We start from the raw sequence: 25,451 nt of genomic DNA on the forward strand, positions 1-25,451 counted from the left end.
TCCTGAGCTCCGTTCCCCGGTCTGGTCCGCGCGACGCGGACTCGATCCACGGTTCGAAGGACGCGCGGCAAGATGCGGAACGTGACTCGAGGAGGACGAGGGTGCGTACCGATCGCGGGTTCTCGCGTCCCTTCCTCGGGCCCTTCCTCGCGGCGTCGTTCCCCTCCTCGTTTCGAATTCTCGGACGTCGCAGGTGCGGGCGTTCTTTCGCCCACAGTGTCCGAACTTTGTCCCCTTCAATTTCGAACTCGATATTTTCCCCTCCCTTCTCGCTTCTCGCTTCTCTCTTCTCTCTTTTTCTCTTTTTCTCTTTTTCTCTTTTTCTCTTTTTCGCCCCTCCCCACCCTCCGTTCCGCGCTTCTTCTACATTTATTTATTTCTTAAACGTCCGTCCCCGCTGGCTACTTTATATTTGACGTTTTTATTAAAGCAGCCGGCAGCCCTGTCCGCGGCGACAGCGTATCTCGGGACGACCGACGCAGCGGCGATCCGGACCGAAGGCTGGGTCGCTCGGTAGGTTATCCCATATTGCCGTTAGGGCAGTTTCGTAATCTCGGAAGGGTGACTCTTGTATCGACCGAACGAAAACTCGTATCCGTCGAAAACGGACCTAGTTTTTTTTCGTAAAGGGGACCGATCGCGTTTCGTCGCACCGATTTTCGGAGCACGCGACGCCCGCGGATCGGACCATCGATCGAATCGGCGATCCTTCGGAAGCGAACGCGCTCCGCGAGAGGAAGAAAAAAATGGAGCGCGCGGATCGTTCGACGAATCGCGAAGCGTTTCTTGGATACCGGCGTAGGTGGGACGCGCCAAGAGGAGGGGGCGGGATGGGGTGGGGTGGGTGGGGGACACGCCGTAGAGGGACGATGTTTTTTTCCTCCGCGGCGCCTCTTTAATTTGCCCTCCAATTAACGGACGAGGTCCTATTTGAAAAATACCTACCACGAGAGCTGGCAATTATACTCCTTTTTTTTCCTTTTTTTTTGCGCCACGAGCGCGTTATTAGCGCTATCCGTCGTTCCTCTTGCTCTTCCTCTTCCTCTTCCTCGTCCCGTGTTCCTTCTCCGCTTCTCCCACCGTCCCTCTCTCCTTTCCCCTTCTCCCGAGCCGTTTCTCTTCCCACCGTTCTCCCGTCCGCTCGCCAACGCTCCGGTCGTCTTTTTACGCGCGCGTGCCCGCGTTCTCGCGAATCCTAACCCGTATCCGTATCCGCATCCGTATCCGTATCCGTATCCGTATCCGTATCCGTATCCGTATCCGTATCCGTATCCGTATCCGTATCCGTATACGTACACGGGGTTGCACGAGTTTTACGCGCGAGCGAAAGAAACACGAGGTGGTGAAAGGAGAGAGAGAGAGACGAATCGGAACGATCGACGCGGCGAGAAAAAGAGACATGAACGCGCGAGAGGGGGAAGGTAAACCAAGGCAGAGGTGTTGGTGTTGGTGGTGGTGATGGTGATGGCGATGGTGATGGTGATGGTGATGGTGATGGTGATGGTGATGGTGATGGTGATGGTGGTGGTGATGGTGGTGGTCATGGTAGTGGTGGTAATGATGCCATAGTGGTAGCGGTGGTGGTAGTGGTGACGGTGGTGGTGGTGGTGGTGGTGGTGGTGGTGGTGGAAGCAAAGGTGGCGGTGTCGGTGGAGGTGAATGCGGAGGCGGAGGCAGAGGCGGAGGCGGAGGAAGCTGGAGGGACGGAGTCGGGGTGCTGGCGAGTTAGAGGAGTGGCGTTTATAACTCGTGCCCGGGTCTCCAAGCTTTGAGAAGGCCAATTAGCAGCATAAAGCTACGGCTCGGCCCCGGGGCCGAGGATGTTTGTATGTAATAATGGATTGTTACTCAAAGTATCCGGCTAATTAATTAAGCCCCCGCGCCTCGGCGTGCACCCACTCGCCATTATAGCCGGCCGCCCTCTTCTCGAATCGCCTTTAGAACGCGTTCGTTCCCCGGAATGCGGTCGTCCGTGTTCCTCTCCCTCTGTTTCGTAGTTGCCGCCGGTTTTCACCGCGCGGTGCGTTTCCGTGATCGATGTTGCCGGCCGCGTCTCCCGTCGATCTTCGAAACGCTGCGAACGCGCGAGACGAAAAACGATCGTCTCGAGTACGGAAAGGAGACGCGACGACTCGCGAAAGGAATTTCCACGAGCGGGAAACGCGAGCCGCGCGGTGTCCAGTTCCGCGGACCAAATTCGACGCGAAACGTCGAACCCGGAGCCTCGTTCACGCGACCCGATTCCACGATATCGTCGATTCAACGAATCGGTGTTCCCTTTCTCTGTTGTAGACGGCGTTCCGGTCAAAATCACGATGACTATGGACGTGAGCAAGTCGGAGACGAACAAAAACGGTACCACGCAGCAGGAATGCGCCGGTTGTGGGAAAACGATCACGGAAAGGTGAGCGCGTCGAATTCTTCCCGTTCGTGACGACGAACGATCGAAACGCGCGGTAAAACCAGCGACGGAACGAGAGAGAGAGAGAGAGAGAGAGAGAGAGAGAGAGAGAGAGAGAGAGAGAGAGAGAGAGAGAGAGAGAGAGAGAGAGAGAGAGAGAGAGAAAGAGAGCGGGTGCGGGTCGAAGACAAAGTTCTTCCGTGGGACTCGCGATGGAAGATTATCTCGGAGGACGGCGTAGACTGCTGGTCGGTAAGAAGGAAAACTATGGTCGGTGCTTCAGGTTTCTTCTCAAGGCCCTGGACCTCTACTGGCACGAGGACTGTCTGAAGTGCGGGTGCTGCGACTGTAGGTTAGGAGAGGTCGGCTCGACTCTGTTCACCAAGGCCAACCTTATCCTCTGCAAGAGGGACTACTTCAGGCTGTTCGGGAACACGGGCAACTGCGCGGCCTGCAAGAAGCAGATACCACCGTTCGAATTGGTCATGAAGGCCAGGACGAACGTCTATCACCTGGACTGTTTTGCCTGTCAGCAGTGCACTTATCGGTAAGTTCAGCGAAGCGTCGTCTCGGGACGTCGTAAACGCGGTGCGAGCGTTCGCGCGCGTACGATGGACGGAACGGGTCGGGACGGGTCGAGACGGGTCGGGACGGGACGAAACGGAACGGAACGGAACGGGACGAAAGAAGAGAGACACGGTTCGCTCGGGAGACGGTTTACGGGTCGGCTGGGAAATCACACCGTGCTGCGTTCGTCGCGACCTCTTTTCGCGTCCTCTTCGTCGACCCTCGAGACCGGTTACGTAATTATTCGAATACCGGGGACATTTTTGCGCGATACGGTCGAGCGGGCGGGCGGGCAAGGATTTTGAAAACGGCGGAGGAGGAGGAAGAGGTGGAGGGCCGCTCGGAAACCGGTGGACGTAAAACGGGGAAACCACGGTACCGTGGCGAGGATACAATACCGGGCTTATCGACGAAACGAAGGGTTCGAGGGCGCCGGGAGAGGGAAGGAGCGGTACGGCACGACGCGACACGGAACGGAACGGAACGGAACGGAACGGAACGGGAGAGCGCGGTTCGGAGCCAATAACGGTGGCTCGTCCAGGCGTGCGACAAACGTTGCGCAGCTTCTCGAACAATGCGAACAAAAGAGCATCAATTTTACGTTTTTATCGCACGGCATTGTCTATCTTCGACAATGGGTCGGCGAGCGGGCAGCAGCGATCTCTCTCGATTCGGCGTCGCGGGCAAGGCATCCTCCGGACCGACTTGGACGTAATCGACGAAACGGGCTTCGTCCCGCGATTCGCGTAGGTAGGCGCGCGACGCGTCGTTCGAATCTTTCGAAGCGGAGATTTCGCGGCGAGTCGGGGATCGGTTCCAATTATTTCTCCGGTAAAAAACGAGCGGGCGAATTCGAGGAGGGCAATTATACGCGGGCGGGGTGGGGCGGGGCGCCGCGACGTGTAACGTGTAACGCGACGACTTGGAGTTTGCAATTAAACAGCAACAATTACACGGGGTAACTTTAGACCGTAATAACGGAGAATAAAGGGTTGCCGGTGGCGGTGCCTAGGCCAGCACCCTCCTGGTTAGAGGATGATTTACCGATCCAATTAGATCTCCTCTCTCTCTCTCTGTCTCTCTCTCTCTCTTGGTGAGGCGCGCGGAGGCTACGCACAGAAGCGCGAGCGGCGCGAGTCGCGCGTCCCCCCGGCGTTTCTTCGATCCTCTCGGGAGGACGTCCGGTCGCGTTTAACGACCGTCCGGTTAACGGTCTCGTCGAGCGCGAATCGGGATGCACCGAGACGTTCCTCGGTAAGGTTTCGCTGCGACGGAGTTCCAGGGACGGTGAGGTTCGTTTCGCCGCGACTGCCGCGCATGCAAATTTTATTCGAGAAACCCGTGTCGGGCGGTGAATTTTTTATCCCGCGAGGACCGCGGGGGCAGCGTTATTCCGAGAAGGTCGCGATCGCGCGGCGTAAAGCGGTTCCTCGGGGCTCGCGCATCGACGCCGGTTATTTTATTCACGCGTTCGAAGTCGGCCCCGATTCGTCGCGTAGGATTTTTCCTCGAATCGGTCGCGCGTTCCGGGCCTGGCGAGCATCCCGAACACGGTCCGAGCCTCGTCAAAGATTCAACCGACTCGTCCGAGTCCTCGGACCGGCATCGATCCGCCCTCGAGCCGGTCTCGGCTCGTTCTCCCGATTCCGTATGGAAATTTTCCGCTCGCGATCGGTTAATATTTCAACCGCGGCCCGGTTGCCACGGGATCGCGCGCGAGTTACGATCCGTCGTAGGAGCGGAGCCGTCCGTTTGGACGCGCGCAAAGGGAGCCCGAGAGGGACGCCGTGAGAGAGAAAGGACGAGGATCCGAGTACAGCGTCATTTAGCAGACGACGCGTATAATGGGGGAAACGAGCGAAACCCGGTATAAGCTGCGCTCGTCGGCAACGGCCGCGCGCAACGCGATAATTCTATTTGCCGTACGATTACGAGAGTATCTACCTCGAACCAGACTCCACGCCGCGTCGCGTCGCGCCGCGCCACTCTCGTATTTCGCTCTCGTATTTCCTACCGGGATCAAAGCGGACGCGAGACCGCTCGCGGACAGAAGCCCGATAATAATTATTTGTCCGGCGCGTCGCGATACGCTCGTTAATCCACCGGTCGTCCCGCGTTCCCCTCCAGCATTGTTTCTCCTTGCGTTTCGTTTCGTTTCTTTTTTCTTGCATCGAGCGATCCGCGACCGGGCAACCACCGCGCGGACGCCGGAATTATCGGCTCGGTAATTTTCGATCGGTCGCCCGGCCGAACGAAGCAAGGAGGAAACGCTCGAGTCGATCGCGAGTCGAACATCGACACCGTCTGGTTTTCATTTTAGGTTTTGCGTCGGCGATCGATTCTATTTGTGCGAGAACAAAATCCTCTGCGAGTACGACTACGAGGAGATGCTCGCGTTCGCCAATATGTCGGTGCAAACGCCCGCCTCGTTGGCCTACATCAAAAGGCAACTGCCCCCGACGCCGACACCGCCCGGTCAGAACGTGCATCCGGGTCACAATCCGCAGCCGCCTCATCAGGGACTCGGGCAGCCGGTGGGTCAACACAATCACGCCTCGAACGTAAGTTGAGCGAGGAGCGTCGCGTCGCCCCGTCGATCCTCGTCCTTTAAGCCCGAACGATCGTTTTGTCGCTCCAGGGTCAAATGTCGGGAGTCGCGCCGACGGTGAACGGAACGGCCATCGGCGTCGGCGGTCCCAGGGCTCCCGGGGACATGAACAACAACGGATTGTCGGGTCCGGCGCTCGGACCGGTGAAGCCGCCCCCGATGTCCGTGCAGGCGCCGACCAGCTGAAACGAGCCGTCGCCTCCCTCGAAGAAGCTCGGATGCCTCGGCGGTTACTGAGGCGAGTGCGAGGCGCCCCGAGTATCGGACCGACGGATCGGACCCGATCGCCGCTAACAAACGAGCACGCTTAACGGCCGATCGAACCTTTCCCGAGACAATTACTGTGATCGCCAAGAGTAACCTAGGCTCGACGACAGGACCGTGCGCGCAACCGAGCGACCGCGCGGACAAACGGACCCTGCCCGCCGCCTCTCCGTCTTCGTCTCCGTCTTCGTCTCCGTATCCGTATCCGTATCCGTATCCGTATCCGTCTCTGTGCGAGAGAACGACGCGCCTCTTGTAATATACGCCGACCGGCGCGTTACGATAAGATAGACGATTCATGTAAGATATATTTCTAGCGCAAAGACAAGGAGCGAACGATCGGAGGCCAGCGCGACGAAAAGAGACCGAGTGCGACCAACTTTACCTGTAAATATCCGTATAGACCGCTGCGCGAATCGAATCGATTCGAACGCCAGTTTCGACACCGCCGACGCGACGAATCTCGGGGAATTTCCAAATCGCGGCGTTCACGACGGCCGATACCAAAGATTAACGAGTTAAGTTTTTCTCGATGCCCCTCGAGAGCGAGCGAAACCGAACGTTTCGAGGACGAACGCTCGCCGAGAGAGGGGCTTAGTCGCGGCTTGTACGCTTTAATGCCAAAAAAATACGAACGAGGAAGAGGAGAAGACGAGCGAGCACCCGACGATGGATCGGCTTCGAATCGCCGAATCGCCGAATCGCCGAATCGCCGAATCACCGAACCATCGACCGATCGCGGAAAGTTTCCCCGGTCGCGAGACCGAGCGAGCCCTCGTTCACCTTTATCCCGTTTCGCGTTGATCTCAAAACCGTCGCGCGCCCCCTTTACACCCGGGGAACTTTCCCGCGGAGAAGACCCGCCGGCGCTGCAGCCCCGCGAGACCAGAGGAGACCAACACAGCGCCGTTTACGCGAAAGAGTTCTACGCTCTTTCCCATTTTCTTTTCTTTTCTTTCCTTTTCGATCCATTTGTATATAAATATCGTTTATTAGCGCACTACCGACGTATTTACGAACCGCCTCGATTGGGGCCTCCCATTACTACCGAGAAAATATAACATTCTTATAAATACAACACACCGTGTCTCGAGCGCATCTTCATTTCACTTCCAGGTCCGAGGCTTTCGCCGCAACGGAAGCGCACCGACTTTGTCTCCAGGTTTGTGCCTCATCGTTTCCCCGTACACGAATCCCGTTCCGCGAACCACCGAGGCCCTCCCGACGATCCCAATTTCCAGCCCCGCGCGAGCAACCCCCTCGCGGTGCCGCGCGGAATTAAAGATCCCGAGATAAGAGGGTCCTCGTAGGGTGCGCGTTCCGCGTTCGGGAAAACGCTCCCTCTTGCTTCCACTCCGTCTCCGTCTTCGAGAAGATTTCGATCGATCCGTCGAGGTTTCGGCGCGATCTCCGTTGGTCGGAGGAGAATCGAGGAGGACGTTTCCGCGCTCGGCCCTTGGAACAACGGCGAGCGCGGCGAGCGCGGCGAACGCGGCGAGTAACTCGCGGAAGCGACGGGCCGCACGGGTTCGAGCACCGTGCCCGCTCGTATTTCAGGTTTTATCGCTCGAGAACGACGAGGGTGGGCCGGCGTCGTTGGCTCGGCGATGCTCGACAAACCGTGGGAGCTTCGGGACGCCCGTCGACCGTACCGATCGAAGAGACTCGCGAAAAACGAGAACGAAAGAAACAGGGGAGGATTCGTTTCGGCGGGCACCGCGGAGGAAGATCGCGGCGATATCGGCTCGCTTCGCGCGCGATACACTGGCTCGAGTTTCGACCGAGAAGCGACGTCGCCCTTCACCCGACGAACGTTACGTATAGGGTGTACCGAAGGAAATAACCGTCATCCGTATTCGCGATAACATCGTAATTGAATGCGGTTGACGGGGATTTGCTGTACGCCGAGCGACCACCGGCCCCATAACCGTTCCCTTTTACCTCGCCCTCCTTTTACTTCCATTCGTCTCTCCCTCCCCGTTCGTTCTTTCTTTCTTTCTTTCTTTCTTTCTTTCCTTCCTTCCTTCCTTCTTTTTTCGTTCTCTCCGTTTCGGCTGGTCGGGCCGCGATCGCGTCGAGGCGCGTAAAAATTTCGTTCGCGGAGACGTTCGCGAGGACGTTGTCCGGTGTACGATTCGAGGGGAGTTTCGGTCGGCGATCGCGTTCGAGGAAAGAGCGTTGTTCCCTCCTCGGGCGGCTCGTCTCGTTCTCTCGGGTCGCAAAACCCAACGGGGATCGTTCACGATTTTACGAGGGACCGGAGTCGAGTATCGGTGGGCAATTATCCGCGAAACAAACAGGTCCGCGAGGGAAAGTCTAACGACCGCCGGGGTCTTCCCAGCGATTACCTCGAAGCAAACCGCCTAACAAGACATTGTTCCGAATAGCTTAGCCATTCTCCCCCGGCCCGGTGGCCCTTTTCCACCCTCGCACCCACTCCAGCGCGGAAGAACCGGCCGCCGCCGCCGCCACCACCACCGTCGACAACGACAACGACGACGAGGACGACGACGACGACGACGACGACGACGACCGAACTCGGCGCGGCAGTTAACGACCCCGGTCTGGCGACGGTCGTTAGCGACCGACCTCGTACTCCCCACCCGTGCCCACCTCGGCTTTCCGTTTCCGTGCACCCGAAGCTTCTTTTCGGACGACCACGGTTCGAGTCCTCCCTCGGCCGGATTTTCCTCGAAGCTCCTTCGAGAGCGACCGGAACGAGACGGAAGAGGGAGGATCGTCTCGCCCTCTCGAATCGGAAGAAATGCCGGGCCGGGCCGGCGGCGACCGGTTACTTCGGAACCTTTCTCGGAGTGTATTCGCGCGTTAACGGCATTATCGCCGCTGCGATAAAATCCCCCGGGCGATAATGTATTCCGACACCCGTGCCGGGAAAAAATACAGATTAAGCCGCACCGAGCGCGGATTTAACGGCTATTTATAGACCGGCGTTACCCGCGCGTTACGATCCCGAACTTTTTCGTCCCGCGGTTCTCCCTTCTCCTCTGTTCTTTTCCGTCGGACCGTTTTCGCGAGGATTTCCACGCGGAAAGGGGATATTTTTGCCCGGTGTCCGGTAGAGGGCGGTCGCGATTACCAGCGACGCGAGCTCGTAACGCGTTCGCGGAGTTGCTGTTGGTCGGTAGTATTATAGGAAGGTAGCGCGATTCGTTAATTTTAACGCCGCGTACGTGTAAGCGATTTCCTTCGCTGGCTTTTTCTCGAGATCGAGGCTTTCTCGAGAAGGGGTACCGGGAGGCGAACGCGCAATTACGCGATCGACGGGAGCACGATCGGGCATCTCGCGACGCGATTTCCCCGTCGTTAAAGGGAATGCTTTGACGCCACCCTGGGGAGCACTACGAACGAGAGACATTATCACCGGCAAGCCTACGGAATTAATACGAGGGCGTCGTCTCCCTTCGAACGCGTTCGCGATACAACGAAACTTTCCGCTCGCGAACGGGCACGGAGGAGCCCTCGAAGCTCCCGCGAGCTTCGATCTCGATATCGATCTCGTTTTCGAAACGCGAGATCCGTAACGACCGCGACCGCGACCGTTACGTTACGGCCGGCCATCCGCGGGGCTTACGGCCCGATCGCGACCGATAGAATCAGCGTTCCGCTTCCGTGCTCGGGCTCGTAATCACTTTTCGATTAATTAAATTTTACGCCCTCTGTCGTCGATAAACGTTAAATTTAACGGGCCGCTCCTGCCACGCCGTTACTACTCGTTACGGCCTATAAGCGCGACGCGGCCCGGCTGGAAAATACCAAGTTTCGCCTCGCCTCGCCTCGCCTCGCCTCGCCTCGCCTCGCCTCGCCCCGCCTAGCGGAGATCGTACTCGTACGGTAGGGTTTTCGTTTTCCGTTTTTCCCTCTTTTTCCACGATTCGCTCGCGCGACATCAATTTGGATTTCGACGACGGACCGGGGACAACGACGCGTCGACGACCGACCGACCGAATCTTCGAAAGAGAACGAGTGTTAATTGGATCGAGCGTCTAGCAAGAATATCGGTTCAATTAAGAATGGTAAGTGGCTCCGGTCGATTTAAATTCCACGAAGCTTCCGCGAGGCTTCGGCCCGTTTCCTTTGGCCCGCGACGCGGCCACTCATAAATATGCGCTCGATGGTTAACCTTTTTCTCGAAGCCTCGGTCGTTGGCGAGCTTCGCTCCAAGAAATCGACCGGACGAACGAGGAACGGGCAAACGGAGCAGAGAGAGAGAGAGGACGATTCGACTCGATCGAATCGTTTCTCTTCGGGGGGCGAGACCGTCGCGAAATCGAGAAACGCGGAATCGTTCTGGCGAGGGTGACGCGGGAGGAGCGCGAGCGGGAGGAGCGCGAGCGGGAGGAGCGCGAGCGGGAGGAAACGGTTGCGGGAACGGGGACGGGGGTGGGGGTAAATCTGGCGAAGGCGGTAATTAAATTAATTAGCCTCCTCGAGGATGCAAGGATACCGCCCGAGCGAGACTCGACGGAGACGGAGACGGAGAGAACTCGCTTCTTTCTCCTTAAAACGGTCTTAATTATCAGAGAATTTTCCCCGCCTTCGTTGGTTCGGTCCCTCTCCCCGGCGTCTCCCCGCCGCCTCGCGCCGCCTCGCTCCGCCGCGGTACCCTTTTTCCTCTCTCGTCGTCCTCTTCGCGCTTCCCGTCTCGGTCTCCCTTCCGGCTATTTATTAAGTTTTTACTCGTAGCCGTACAACAATCGTCCCGGCCGACTCGATCGGATTCGCGCGTTTTCGTCGGCGGACGAAACTTTTGCCGCGCGGCACCGTGGCACGGCTCGCTCTCCGCGAAAGAAGCAAAGCACTCGGAGTAATTAGAAACGGAATTATACTCCGGCGTGTCTTGTTTCGGTTTATAAACAAGGACTCTCGAACGAAACTCCCCGGTAGAGTCGACCGAGCTTTAACGTCCGAACGCCCGGCGTTTCGTTCCCGCGTTTCCGATTCCTCGGATGCGTTCTCGCGATGAGGTTGCCTCATTCTTCGAACCTCGCGTCGCCTCGCGTCGCCTGGCGTCGCATCGCGTCGTTTCTTGCCCGGCGCCCTGTACCTCGTATCGATTCGAGGATGGACCGAGTACCCGGCAAACCGTTAAATCGCGACGAACGAGGCCGACGCACTCGTCGATTCGGTTTCGCGGTATCGAACGACCACCGAACCGAGATCGAGTTGCTGCCGTTCGAACCTCGAAAACGGAACGCGATATTTTCCCGCGCGATCGGAGACCGATCGGCTTCGCGTCGCGTCGCATCGCGTCGCGCCTCGACCGAGGAGAACGCTCTTCCGATTCGAATATCGCCCGCGAAATTCGAAGCGCTTCGCGGTACTCGCCGAGAAAGAGTGGAAACCGGGAGCCGGGTTTCGCGTCAGCCGCGACGCTTCCCGCTACTCGTTTCGACAACGCCTGCCGATGGAAATAAAGTTGCTTCGAGTTGAACGAAATCTGTCTCGTTTACTCTCCTCCAGCTTCCCTCTCCCCGTTCCGCGAGGCAAAATGTTTAAAATATCGGGAGCGAACTCTTGGAAAGTTTGGCCCGAGTTTCGAAGGCGACGCGCGGCCCGAAGCGTTCCAAGAAGAGCGAGAAAACGGTCCGCTCGAAAAACACTGGAGATTCGCATTTCGCGGTCTCGCGGTGGTGCGCGCGATTCGGAGATTGCGAAAGAGCAACGAGCGCCCGGTTCTCGGCGATCGAGAGGTCGCGGCACCGCGCGTACGATTTTCCAAAGGCAGCGGTATCGACTTTCGGTTATCGATTATTATTTCCCGTTGCATCGATCGGCTCGCGCGGCAGATAATTGGACCCCTGGACCGTTAATAATGCCGCTCGCTCGTTGAGTTAATATTCATAAATTAGCGTTACAATGGAGTTCGTTGCGCGTAGAAATACCGCCGTTTCCCCGAGTTCGGTCGACGATCGCGGATAAAGTTACTCCCCCGCGGTCGACGCGCGCGGGATTCTCGAAATTTCTCGAAATCGCGAAACGTCGGTGGCTCGCTCGATAATATTCCCGGTACGGTAGGGCAACGTTATCGAATACGCGCGTAGGTCGAACGGTCCCTCGGGAGCCCCGGCCCGATACGCCGACTGCGAAATTAGCGCCAAACCCCTCCGCGCGTACGCCGCTCTTCTCCGAAGAGAAGCTTCAACTTTGTAAGCTCGAGCCAACTTTGCCGCTTCCGCCCACCCGTTCGAGCTTTCTCCGCTCCCCAGCCGGGAACACGGTCCCCGCGAGCGAGCGAACGACCGAGCGAACGAACGAGCGAACGAACGAGCGTGCGACGGGGGTAACGTGGACGCGTTTTAGTTTTTAACGATTATTGCGTCCCGGCTCGGCCCAGGTAGCTCGACGTAACCCCGTCGCGGTCCCCCTTTCGGGCATTTGCATATCTTTCCACCCGTTAGGAATTGCCCGCTGGCTGGTTTCGTCCGCCCTAACCGGGCTATACCCACCAGCGGCGGACGCGCTCCAACTTTTAAGCCCTTCCCGTCTCCCTCGCCGCCCCGGCCCGGGACGAGCCGATGTCCTCCTTTTGCCCGCGCCGGTAATTCCTCTCCTCCCGGTGTTTCCGCTTCCTTCAACGGCACTCGGTTTTCGATCGTTTCGATCGTTTCGATCGTTTCGATCGTTTCGGTTTCGCGAAAGGCTCCGTCCAGCCGGGAACTGACGCACCGCGACCGGATTCGTTTCCGAGTTGGCGGGGAAAGTTTTCCTCGCCCGATCGAGCTGCCTCCTCCGCGGTTCCGCGTAATCGAAAATCTCTCGGCCGCGACGGAGGCGGTTCCGATTTTCGTCTCTTCGCGAAAGAATCGAGGCGGGGAAAAAATTGTCCGCGAGAACGGCGAGGCTCGGAACGAGAGCGTAGTTTATCGGGATCGTTGCGAAACGACCGTGGAATTCAATAGCGACAAACTCCCGCGCGGATATTATTCGGCAGTAAAATTTTATTTCGCCAGCATTTATCGTCGCGTCCGCTAAAGCCGTCCGGTCGGCGGGCCGGCCGGCTGGCCGCCTCTGCGCCGCCGTTATTCGATAACGACAAATTATTGTTACGAGAAAAAATGGCGGCGGCTTCTCTCTCCGCGTACCCGTATTCCGGTGGCCAGAGTCGGGAGTGCGACGCGCGAAAAGAGGAAGAGGGACGAAACGAGTCGGCTTTGGGCCCGAGCCTCGGCCGGCTATCGGGCGACGCGTCCGAACGCTAATCTCTCGATATTTTAGCGGATTTATACTTTCGCTGGTCGACCAGCCGGCCGCCACTGTTGCCGTTGCCGCCGTTGCCGCCGTTGCCGTGGTGCGATCCCCCGAGGTATCCGTTGGATAACGTACGACGCCTGTATCGTTCCACGTTCCGTTGCGTGGCCGCGGATTCCCGCACGGCCCTTTTCCCGCAACGCGTATCGACGTTTGCGCAAAAACGAGGGTAAACGCGTAGCTCGAAAGGTCCCGCGAGTCGAGGAATCGGTGCTCCCGATTCGATCGTCGCGTTACGGGACCTCGGGTGCGCGACCCTCGAACGCAGCATCGTTCCGTACAGCCGCGCGAATACATCCCGGCGACTGCCGATGATACTCGTTGCACCTGATCCTGGTCGGCTAAACCGACGATATAATCCGCCGTAACTCAGGATTACCGCGGAGGAGGCGCGCCGGCGAACGACTCGCCCCGCGAATATCGAGCATTTCCCAACGGTTATCTACGACGGGAAGCGCGTAATCCTCGATGTTCTTTCGGGGTTCGCGAGCGCTTCGTTGGCAACTTCCCTCCGAAACGATATTTTACTCCGCGAAACGAGCGCGTTCTCGTAAATTCCCGTTCGGTAACGTCGAGAGTCGAGCTCCGTCCTTCGATCTCGCAACGCTCCTACCGTTTCTCTTTCTCTTTCCCTTCCAGCGGACCGACGAGGGTAAACGGTCGCGACTGCGACGATCTTTCGACCGGAGACCGCGCTTCTCGTTCCTCTTTTTTACCTCGTTCCGCTCTACGTTTCCCGCGTCCCGATCGATTCGACGTAGGTCGGCTTCGCAGCCTCCGGCGATTAACCGGCGGCGAGTCGAATATAGTACACTGCACGGGACCGTCGCACCGAACGAAACTTTTGCCTCGAAAATCGTTCCGCTCGAGCTCCCGGATGTTTTCCTTCTCTTTCTCCGGACGCGGCGCGGTCCTTTCTCTTCGAAGGCCGCGACTCTGCGTCGCGACGCAACGCTCCGAACGAACGGACGCTTCGGAGATCGCTTTCGCGGACGTTTCGTCGGTTTCGTCGATATCGAACGGGAAAGATTTTTCGACGCGACGATCGTACGCCGGTACGTTGCACCCCCGCTGCTCTGCCTCTCGGATACGGTAAACGCCGGTGCGAGAGAGGTGCCGAATCCGAGCTCCGTCGACGTTTTCGACGCGACTCTTCCGAGAGCACGATCCCCGAGACCGAGAGGAGGAAGAGAGAGATCGGTGGATTCGCGGAGTTTCCGCGGGCAACGTTTGCCAAACTTTCCACGCGACGAAAAGAACGAGGAAGGAGCTTTCTTCCCCTCCCGTTCGTTTCTTTCGAAACGACCGAGCGAACGAGTCGTCGCCCGACGAACCCCGGTAACTGGATTTCGATATTCCCCCTTCCACGCTCCCCGTCCCTCTCTCTCTCTCTTTTTCTCTCGAGGAATTTCCGGCGGGAGATTCGACGAGACGCAATTAGTCCGAGAAGCGGGGGGAAAAGAAACAACAGCGGAGGAAAATAAAACCGACGAGCGGAATCTCTCGGACGCACGGCACGGACGTTAAGTCCCGCCATAAATATCGCGAAGCGCGAACCACCGCCGGAAAAAATCCGTTCCTCAAACACGCGCAACCTCCAAATTTACAGCCTCGCGCAGCGCGCGAAGGGACCAACGGAGAGCCGCTTTCCGCGGATTTACACCGAGGAGATTTCGTCGCGGTTCCGAGGATTTTCTCCGAATCGACGAAAACGCGTTTCTTTCTTCGTAGCGAGGAATCCGTTCGTTTGGTTCGTTCCGCGGGGAACCGAGTCGAAAGATCCGCCGGTTCGTCGACGAGGTTTCGGGCGTTCGGTCCGTTTCAACGGTCGCGGAGAAAAAGATCGGAAAAGATCGTAAACGATCGGAAAAGATCGCGCGACGGTTTTCGTTTCGGGGTTAGGGGAAAGCCGAGGATGTTTGTTCGGTTTCGGGATCAACGATTCGCGGAAAGGCTTCGGGTCCGCGGAGTAGGACCGGCACCGTTGCGCGGTGCGTAGATCGAGGGTAGGAGCTTTCGGAGCCACGGGACTCCAAGGAGCCCTTCGTACGAGCGATCGGTACCGGTGGTATTCGGACCGTTTACTCGTGAACCACCGCGTCCCGCTTCTATTTTCTTCTCCCTCGTCCAGCGCACGACCGAATCGCGTCCCTCTATCGTCCCCTCGGACTCACGGTTGAAATCGCGACGACGAAACCTCGCGACACCGTTCTCGTCGCTAACGCGCGGACGTCTCGCGGCTCGATTTTCGATCGATCGATCGAGACGGCAGCCTCGAGCCGGCGTCGTTCGCGCCGCGGTTGCTTCGTCGGAGACTCTTAATTAACTCGCGGCGCTTGCGGTGCTCGCGCGACTCGGTCACAATGGGACGTACATACGTATATACCTATGTATACGGGATAGGATACGCACACGAACCGTGCGAGCTTACGCCGTTCGATTACGCGTTAATAATATATACGGAGCAAAGTTACACTGGCTCGGTTTCGAGCGAACCGACGCCGTTTGCGCGTAAAACCGAGGGCGATAATCTCGAGCGCGGGGCGGGGCGAGGCGAGGCAAATCGGCCCATGAACGCCGGACGCCGGACGCCGGACGCCGATCGATCGGTAATTGCGCGTTCCCCGCGACGAATCTTTCTTCCTCGACGATCAACGACAGCGTACGATCGATCGGAGCTGGTTCGCGTTTCGTACAATTAATCGATAACGAACCCGTAGCGAGAAATTGGATACGGTCCGACCGCGAGCTCGACGCGTATCGGCGAACGATACGCGCTCGTAGCGCGCGAGCAAAGTCCGATCGACGCCGCGATCGCTCCTTCGCTCCTTCGATCCGGAGAAACGACACCGATCGATTCCCCGCCCCGCGCCGCGCCGCGATTCTTCGTCGAAACATCGATCGCGAGAAACGCTTCGACGCCGAACAAAGGATAAAATCGGACCAACGGAGCACTCGAAAACGAATTCGCGTTCCATTAAAGCGCCTCGAACAATTTGCCGATGCGATGGCTCTCGTTATTTACCGAACGATAATTAACGATCGCGCCGTTAATCGCGTCTATTTGATCGCGTCTGCTCCAAGTACGAGCACACGCGTGCACGCGCGGAAATTTATCAAAACGTCGATGAAGGTTCGCATCCGATAAACGAATTCCACCGATTATCGGCCGCTCCTGTTCCTCCCGCTGGATCTTCCCACTCGCGCTCGTCGAACCTTCGAATCGGTGGCCACCGAAACCGAGGGTTTTTCAACGATCGAATCGAATCCGTTCCCTCGGTGTTTCCTCCTTGTTTCCCCCGTCGCTGCTACTTTCTCGGAGAAACGGGGCGCAAGATGCGCGAGAAACGATGCCAAGATCGCTGGAAGTTGGCAACATATGCTCGGACAGGGCCGCCGCGAACGCGACCCGTATATATCAGAGGACGACATCGGTGTTTTCCGGCGGGTTGGTTAACCGCACTCGTTAAACGCCTCGTAACGCGCCGGCTCCGTAACGTTCGCGACGCGTCGTTCGTCGAATCGCGATCCGTGTGCTCGCACACGCACGCCCGAGCAAACGTTGCGCGCCCGCGCGCCCGCGCGCCCACGCTCGCTCTCCGAAATATTTACTTTTACGTTCGTTGGTTCGTTCCAGCTCGGTGAACGATTTCGATTCGCCGATCGGCGCGCGAGAAGGTTTCGATCGAGAAAAGGTTTCGCGATACCGGGCGAAAGAAGGTCGAGGAGCACGGGGCGAATCGATCGACGGTTTACGAGACGAGGGATCGATGGGAGGAATCGGTTCGTCGAGGACCGAACGGTTCGAGACTCGACGGCTCGACGGCTCGGCGGCTCGTAAAAGCCCGGCCGCGGAAAATATACGTCGAGGTTGAAAAGTTTGTCGTACAAGATCGGCGACACGTTGCCAGGATAGCGCCGTAACTTAACGCCAGCCTCGATACGGGAGACGAGTTGCCGCGCGACCCCGACCGTTCCTTTCCTTTCCTCGATTCCGTCCACGGTTCCGACTCGTCCTTTCGTACCGCCCGTAGGAAACGCGCGACCAACGACACCGAGCCGAGTTCACGGCGAACCCGTAACGATAAAAACGCGTCGAGCCGATTTACGGCCCACCCTCGACGAACCCTACCGTTCCTTTCCGATCCCGGCCGATCGCGAACGCGCCCGATCGAACGCGACCAGCCACCCGACCGAACGAGTTCACCGTCGAGGCGAACCTACCTTCAGCTACCTACAGCTACCTACAGCCCTGGCAACCGGCTGTAGGCTGGGGTCGGTGCAATTAAGGGTATTAATTAGCGGGTACTTCATACCCCCTCGCGCTCCTCCGACAGCCGAGGCCACCCCGTGCTCCTCCCTCCTCCCTCCTCCCTCCTCCCTCCTCCCTCCTCTCTCCTCCATGGTTCTCCTGTACGTCGACCGACCCTCTTCTCGGTGCCCCTCCTCGTGCCGCTAAAGTGCACCGCACCGCACCACTGACGGAGCAATACGGACAAGAGGTATATAGCTAATTACACGATTTTACGGCAGCGTCCGGGGTGTGCGTGGCCGGGCGCGCGTCCGGAGAGAGGGATACTCGGAGATGTTCGCGACGGCAGCGGTGAACGGCGAGCGACGACCGCCGGGGCCAAACGATTCTCGCGGAACCTTTTCCTTTCGAGTCGTTTTTACTTTCCCTTGGCGATACCAGTCGACGTCGAGACGGAACGGAACCGGGGGCGGTGTACACTTTCTCGATCGAGACACGCGTTCGATCGTTCGGGCGCGAGCGAGGCTCGGGTCCTCGAGGCCAGCCGCGGGAAACTGAAAAAACACGACGAAAGGAACCTACGCGGTAATTGCGCCGACTCTGTTCGCGCGAGACCGTACTTTGCGATCGTTCCTCGAAGGAAAGGAGACGTCGCCGCGCGAACGCGCGATCCATCGGTATCCGCCGGATGAACCGATAAAACCGCGATCGGGCCACGCCGCATCGGGAATGGGTTAGATATTCATGTATTTAAATTTATTTATTGGCAGGATTTTTGCTCCGACGAGGGTGTCGCCGGGAGGCTTCTCGTCCCTCGCGCCACCTGTCTCGCAGTCGACCGTTAAAACCTCTGCCGCTCGTCGAGCCCTTCTGGGTAATTTTCCCGCTTAAAGAGATCTTGGCCAATTACGCGGCCTGTCCGACGGGCGTTGAATTTTAATTGGAAAAGAATAAAGCAGAGACCCTCCTTGCCGGCTCTATCGGCGCGGCCCAGCCACGAGTTTTGCTTTCTTCTCGACGGTGTACGCGGTGCGCGCTCGACACCGATTCGCGTGTTTCGCGCGACAGAAATATCCTCGGCGGCCGCGAGCCGTTACCCTCTTCCTCGATGTCGCAAACGTACCGATGGATTCGAGTTCAAAGCCCGGAACCAACGGTACCGAGAAGCCGGTTTCTCGGACCGATCGCGACCGACGCGCGGCTCGAACGATCCTCCGAACGACGAAAGAGGGCGTCGAATTCGACTTTTCGCGATCGACGACGAAACGTTCGACCTACGCGGCGCGAGATACATTTTAAAATGGATTCCGTCGCGGCACATGGCACGGGTGCTGCCACGTCGCGGAGGAACGATAAACCATCTAGTCGCCCCCTTACCACCCCCGTGATCAATTTCCTAAAGTATCCACGTACGATCACGATCTTCCTCGGGCAAGTTCGGCCGGTTTCCCGGCTCCTCGAGCTCGATCGTCGTCCACCACCGCGAACCTACCCCTCGAAATTACCGTAAGCGCGAACTCGCTTCGCGAGAAACGAATCGGAGAAGCGGAAACTCGACTTTGTTACGATTCTTTCCCTCCACCCCGTGTATCGCCGAATTTCTCCCCTCCCGCGCGAAAACAATGACGCGCTCCTAACGAACGAACGAACGAACGAACGAACGAACGAACGAACGAACGAACGAACGCACGAACGAAGCAACGAACGCGGAGGCGCGTGGGTTCATACGCCACCCTATATTGGGAAACTTTTTCGACGCATCAACGCGCGCGAATACGTGCGAAAACGATCGGGCTCGGTCTCCCGGCGCGGCGGGAGCTAATAAGTATCGAGAAACACGGACTTGGAAGTAACTTTTAACAACTCCGCGGCAAAAGCGTCGGGAAGGGGACGGTTGGTTTCCAGGTTTCCTCGGGGTTAGAATCCAAAGGGACCGGTGCGGAGGCGAAGGTAGTAGTTTATGAACACGCTTCACATAAATTGTCGCGGCTCTTTAAGAAATTGGAAAAAGGCGCGAGATCCTTCGTGAAACAGCTTGCGTCGAGGAGAGTGGCTCGAGAAGTTTTCGAACTGCTGTAGGACACGGAGCAGAATGGGAAACGGCTGGGACGCGTTCCTCGTGTGCGTGCGCGCACCCGAGCACCCGAGCACCGGAGCACACGAGCACACGAGCACACGAGCACACGAGCACACGAGCACGTGGACCGAGGAGTCCTTGGCCCGAGAAGAACCCGAGACGGAATACGCGCCGAGAGGATAAAAGGTGACGCGGTTCTCCCGTGGATTTACGTAACGGCGCGAACGCGTCCATAATCTTCGAGCAGGAACGAAATTAAACCGGCCGATCCTTCGAGCCGTTTCCACCGAGGAGGATTTACGTAACGTCGCGTAACGAGCCACGTTCGAAAACATCTGTTTCGCGTTCTCGACGAATCAACGAATCGCGAAATCGACGACGCGCTCGACGAACCTCTCGAATCCCGTCCGCTCGCGAGAACCTCGCGCTTCCGATCGGAAAGTTTGCGCGGACGCTACCCGGGTAAAATATAATTCCCGGGAAAAAGGAAAAGGCGAGGAGCGAAACGACGAGACAGGTGGAAGGGTCGCGCGGGCCAGGAAAATCGATGTACCGGTGGGACACATTTTCCGAGCGAGTAATCTTCGTCGACGCGCGAGATATTACATTTGAATAAACGCGTCGGCGACGATAACCGCGACGGATCGCGAACGCGGTATCGCGATCCGTCGCCCTTTGCCGTTAATATCCCGTGGGAAATGTTTACCGATATCGATCGTATTCTCGTTAACGGCCCACGACTTTGGAAAACGAGTCGCAGCGGGAGGGGCCACTCGATCGCCTTCTCTTCCCGTCGATCCTTGTTCGAACGAACGGTTTCTCGAGTGTCCCGCGGTTCGATAGACGCGATTCGAACGATCGAGTGCCCCGCGCAACCGAGAGAAACCGAAACGGAGAGGAACAGGGAGAGAGAAAAATATCGCGTCGAGAGCCAGAGACACCAGCGTGAAAAATTCCCGCGTGTGCGAGCCACGGGAACAAAAAGTTTGTCGGCCGGACAGGGTAGGGGGTAGCGGCGGGCATTTATCTCGGCGGACGATGATAAAGGGAAACAGAGGTTCGCGGCGTGTTGGAGCGAATAAAACGTAGTCGCGGGCTGCGTCGAATAATGCCTATCACGGAGGGTAAATCGGAATTTACCCCAAACGCGAGACGGGCGTGCGAGCGAGCGAGCGAGCGAACGAACGAACCAGCTAGCGAGCCGAGCCAGCGAGCGACCGTATCTCGTCGGGCCCACCCCCTGTGGCCACTCGCCGCGTCCGCCGGTGTTTACCGCAATTATTAAATGTAAACTCATATTTCGTAATTGCCAAATATTGGCGGTCCGATCGGTCGGTCGCGGACCGATGCATCTCGCGAGGGGTTGGCACGCCGGTGCTCGCGCGTTTTCATCCCTTCTCGCGTAACAATCCTTCCCGCTGCCGGCCCTCCGAACGAATTAAACCTCGACGCAATCGATAAATGGATTTACCGCGGCTTTCGGTGCCGGATACGCGCTTCGTCTCCTCCGCGTTTCGACCGCGGATCGTCCAGCGACGCCCAGCGACGCCTAGCGACGCCTAGCGACGCCCGGCGACGTCGCCTACTTTCCCTCGGGAAACCGAATCGATTTCTTCCTTTTGCGAACAATTTTTCGATCGTTCGCTTCCCAAGGGATAAAAAAAACTCTCGGCTCGAAGGAGTCGATCGGCCGGGCTGGGACGGATTTTCGATAGCCAACCGGGGAGGGAGGCTCCGCACCGGTGACGAGGGTTGTCAACGGTGTGGCGTCAGCTTGTGTAACTATCGGTAATTAATCAGTATCATCCCCGTATATCGTGTACCTCGGGTGCGGTGAAGGTAGCGAGAGGCGAGAGGCGAGAAGGGGATTGGCGTCGGTGGTGGCAGCGGCGGCGGCGTCGGCGGCGGCGGCGGCAGCGGCGGCGGCAGCGGCGGCGATGGCGGTGTTGGTCGCGAAAGGGTAGTTAACCAGTGACGTCACGCCCGTGGCGACATCTGGTCCGGCACTAACCACCGGACACTGCGGAACGTTGGATACTGGACACTGCCGCGGCCCTAACTCCGGATCGGGATCAAAATTACCCTTGCGATCGCGCCTAGCCTCCGCACCGGCAGCTGCTTCTAATTAATTCCGCGTTCGGCACGGTCTACGAGCTCTACGGCGAACGGACGGGAACGCGATCGGCGCGTAACGGCCGATAAATCCGTTCGCTTCTCGCGAACCGACCGACACCACCGATAACGGGAAACGGGACAACGGACCGCTCGAACGGGGCACCCCTTTCTCGAACGAACGTTCCAAAGATAACGAAATTCTTCGACGGACGAGCCCCGATCGATTTTCGTACGAGTACGCGTGTCGACAACGAAACTCCGTGACGCGGAAAGGGAAAGTTTCGAAACGAGCGAAACGCCGATAGGCGGATAGGCGGATAGGCGAATAGTTGGAGCACGGTCGGTGCTCCGGTGCGTAACGCCAGCTTCGAGCACGTTCCTCCGTCCTCGTGGCTATCAATTGCGGCTAATCCTTTTCCAGGACCGCTGGGAAACTCTTGTCGCCTCTTCCCCTTCGATCCCCTTACGAACTCGAGGATCGAGGGTACGCGCGAACTCGGCCGCTCGATTTCCCGATTCGAAACCTCCCCGCGTCCCGCTCGCGATCCTATCGGGTCGCGTAATCGGCGAACCTTGCCGCCGCGCAATCGCGATTCCCGTCGTTTTAAAACCTCGAAACGCAACCCCCCCGTGGACAGTTAAAGTCCGGCCGGTCGGACGGCCGGACGGCCGGCCGGCCAGCGGAACCGGTCATGTATATTAGATACCCAATTCCAGCGGTAATCCAGCCATAAATATCTTTGAATTATATTTTCCACCGGGTTGGACACCATCGCGAACGATTTGTTCCAAAAGGGGGACAGAGAGGGAGAGAAAAGCGGGTTACGGGACGGAGACGAAGAGAGAGAGAGAGACCGAACGAGACGGGCTTTATTTAGCCGTTAATCGCTCAATTAAACCGGATCGCTCGAATTTGCTTTTAATCCCGGACGCGGCGGTAGCGCGGTGCGCGGTATTTAAAAAAATCGAAATGAAATTTCCCGAAGGCGAGTCTTTTGTTTCTTTTATCAACGGGTCTCCCGCGTAAACGTATCCGTTTCTATCGTCCTTCCGCGCGATCGAAGTCGGCCGGACTTTCTTCGTTCGAGGCGAACGAGCCCGATAAATGACCGTTTACGGTAACGTCGATCGCCGCGCGTTACGATCTCTCGATCGTGGATTTTCGCGCACGGAAATAAATCCAGACGCGGGATACCGCGTCCTCCGATCCCGTGTAAATTCGTGCTTTCCTCCGCGACCGAATCGAACGTCGATCGATGTAAACGAATTCCGCTCTAATTGCAATTATACGCCACGAGTGGCCATAAATGTTCCGCGTTACCGGATATATGACGCGTCCCTGACGACCGAGCCGCGCGTCATTGCGAATTTACGAAACCGTATCCGCGACTCGAACCGCTCGCGGCGCTTCGTAATTGCATTCAATAGTTGATGTCGCGCGTCTAATCGGTCGACCGTCGAGACGAGGACGCATTACGTATTTACGTTTTCCCGTCCGATCGAAAGAAGACGCGCGAGTACCGCGCGAGGTTTTCGAGACGAAACCTCCTCCTCTCCGATCCGTCGCGTCCTCTCGGACTCCTCGACGAACCGAGAGGTTCGCGAATATCCGGTTCGAACACGATATCGCGTTCGTTCGGCGATCGATCGCGAATCCTACGACGAATCCGAGCCTCGTTCTCCAAGAGCGAATCGTTGAAACGGCGGTAACCGAGCGCGCCAATCACCGGCCATACCGTGTAAATACGCGATGGAAATCTACCGTTCGATTTCGAACCGCGCCATCCTCCTAACCGATTCGCTGTTTGGCTAGACCGATTTATTTATCGTTCGGCCGTGATTAGACTTTACCACGGAAACGCGACCTCGTCAAACATTTACACCGTGCTGCGCCGACCCGATTCGTTAACGAACGATCGCCCTCGCTCGCCGAAAAACGGCTCGCCCGTTGCCCCCCGACTACGCGCGTTCCTTCGATTTTTGTTCTCGTTAATAATAAATACCTTCCACCTGTTGCTAGAAAGAAGAATATTTTACAACGGTCGACCGTGCGTGCGTCGAGCGCGTTCGCTCGAGCGTGATCCTCGAGAACCTCCGAAGGAATTTCGCGGAAAGTTCCGTTCTCCGAACGTTCCCCGAGAAAAAGAAAGAAACGTAACGCGCGGTAGACGGACTTTTCCAAAAATTCTCTCTCGTTTCGGCGACGGTGTTCGTCGTTGCCGCGCCTACTCGTCTCCTCCGGTCCGTTATCAGCGTCGGGAAACGTTCGTTCAACGATCTCTCCGTGGCGAAAAGAATCGACGAATAATATCGCCGTAAAGAGCATCGACCGCGGGACCGTGTCCCTCGGAGAATCTTCGATGTCGTTAGTTTCCCTTAATTACCCCCCGAGTCCGATCTGCCCCCCTCTCGGTTCGAATCGAAGAAGTCGGTTGGCAAGTTCTCGAAGCTCGGACGGGAGAACGCGGTTCTCCCGTTCTCCCGTTCCCTCGAAGCTCAAGGAAAAAGCACCTCGGAGGTGGGATAGCCGCGGAACGTGGACACCCACGGAGACGTGCCCCTTTCGCGATGCCCTATCGTCACCCCGAGCTTATTCCGCCCCTTAAGTTCTGGCCACACCCGCAATCATGCGCAGTTTCCACCCATCGGCCAATGAAAGCTCGAGAGCTTGCAAGCTCTGCTGAGCGGCTTTCGAGCCGAGCCACTCCGGCAAACACCACGTGCCACGCGGCCGAGTTGCACGTGCGTTCCGCGGAGCTGTCGAGCTTTTGCGCGTCGAGACCGCGAGTCGAGCTTCCGACCGACTCACCTTCGCCGGACGAGGCGAACCTCGTCCCGCTTCGTCCCGCGTCGTCCCGCGTCGTCCCGCGTCGTCCCGCGTCGTCGCAGCCTCGCGCAGCCTCGCGCACCGTCGACTCCAGTCCCTTCGACTCGTCCGCTCCAATTTTTCTTCCTCCGCTTCTTCCCTCTGCCTAGGGGGGACACCCTCCTCCGCGACCGACGCCCCCTCGCCATCCCCCGCCCGAATCGTCGTCCCCTCTCTCTCGTCGGCCCTGATCGCGACTACCCTGTTCCGTGATCCCGACCGTATCCCGAACGCCGTAAAGAAAATTCTTTGTTTCGCGAAAGAGAGGAGGAGAAACGTGTTGTGCGTTCCTGTGAACATCGGTAGACCGAGGCGAAGCAGTATTCGAAAGTCACGAGAAACGTAAGTAATAGTTTCGTTACTGTTAACCGGCGCGAATATTACATTTCTCTCGGAAGGATAATCCAACACCAACGTCGACGACGACGACGACGACGGCGACGGCGACGTCGACGCGTCGCGTCGCGTCGCGTCGCGCGTAACGACAGGGTTGGTCGATATTCAACAGTTGGTCCTTCTTTTATCTTCGAAAACTCGACCCTTCGTGCTACCCTTGCTTCGAACCCTCGACGACTCCGGTGTTGCGTTACCCTCGATTTCTTCGCTCGTGGAGCAGGCGAGCGTTTCTCTCGCGCGAGGAGTCGTCGACGGGTTCCGGTTTAAAAACGGACGCGCCGGCCGTAGATCGTTCGCCCCTCTCCGCGCGCGAGCCCTCTCGCTTCGAAACGATCTTTCGAATCGAGTCCGAGTTCTCGCTGGAAAAAGTAACGCGCGATTATCGCACCGAACGAACTTTCGATCGATGCGGAGAGGAGAAAACTGGAACGAATAAAGGAAAACGAAGGGCAAAGGGCAAAAACCGATCAACGAAAGCGAGCGCGGCGCGGGAGAAACAGAGATATCCGCTCGACGAGGATCTAACGTTTGTCCGTTTATTCGCGTAATTCTTTTCACGGACCGGTCGCATACCCGCGGAGGAATTCGCGAGCGGTGGGCGATAGGTGTGGCCATAGGTGTAACATATTTATGTTG

General features: G+C 57.8%; 2 protein-coding genes across 9 annotated transcripts in view; both read left to right on the forward strand.

Moving 5' to 3' along the window:
* The window catches only part of LOC143151098 (LIM domain only protein 3), a 57,233-nt gene extending 50,939 nt beyond the window's left edge, over nucleotides 1-6,294 (forward strand). For 5 of the 6 annotated variants that reach the window (XM_076319904.1, XM_076319906.1, XM_076319903.1 and 2 more), the window contains 4 exons: nucleotides 2,293-2,404; nucleotides 2,685-2,948; nucleotides 5,289-5,529; nucleotides 5,607-6,294. In XM_076319904.1, the coding sequence (XP_076176019.1) occupies nucleotides 2,293-2,404; nucleotides 2,685-2,948; nucleotides 5,289-5,529; nucleotides 5,607-5,762 (773 nt within the window). In that variant the 3' untranslated portion in view covers nucleotides 5,763-6,294. Of the gene's footprint in view, nucleotides 1-433; nucleotides 514-2,292; nucleotides 2,405-2,684; nucleotides 2,949-5,288; nucleotides 5,530-5,606 lie in introns of those variants that run through there. The other variant, XM_076319907.1, reaches the window with a different exon arrangement.
* Nucleotides 6,295-6,983: 689 nt separating this feature from the next.
* The window catches only part of LOC143151099 (LIM domain only protein 3), a 76,446-nt gene continuing 57,978 nt past the window's right edge, over nucleotides 6,984-25,451 (forward strand). For 2 of the 3 annotated variants that reach the window (XM_076319910.1, XM_076319912.1), the window contains exon 1: nucleotides 24,289-24,761. The gene's annotated coding sequence lies outside the window, so the exon portion shown is untranslated. Of the gene's footprint in view, nucleotides 7,003-24,288; nucleotides 24,762-25,451 lie in introns of those variants that run through there. The other variant, XM_076319911.1, reaches the window with a different exon arrangement.

This window comes from Ptiloglossa arizonensis, chromosome 9 (assembly GCF_051014685.1).
Source record: "Ptiloglossa arizonensis isolate GNS036 chromosome 9, iyPtiAriz1_principal, whole genome shotgun sequence".
In the NCBI taxonomy this organism is placed as follows: Eukaryota; Metazoa; Arthropoda; class Insecta; order Hymenoptera; family Colletidae; genus Ptiloglossa; species Ptiloglossa arizonensis.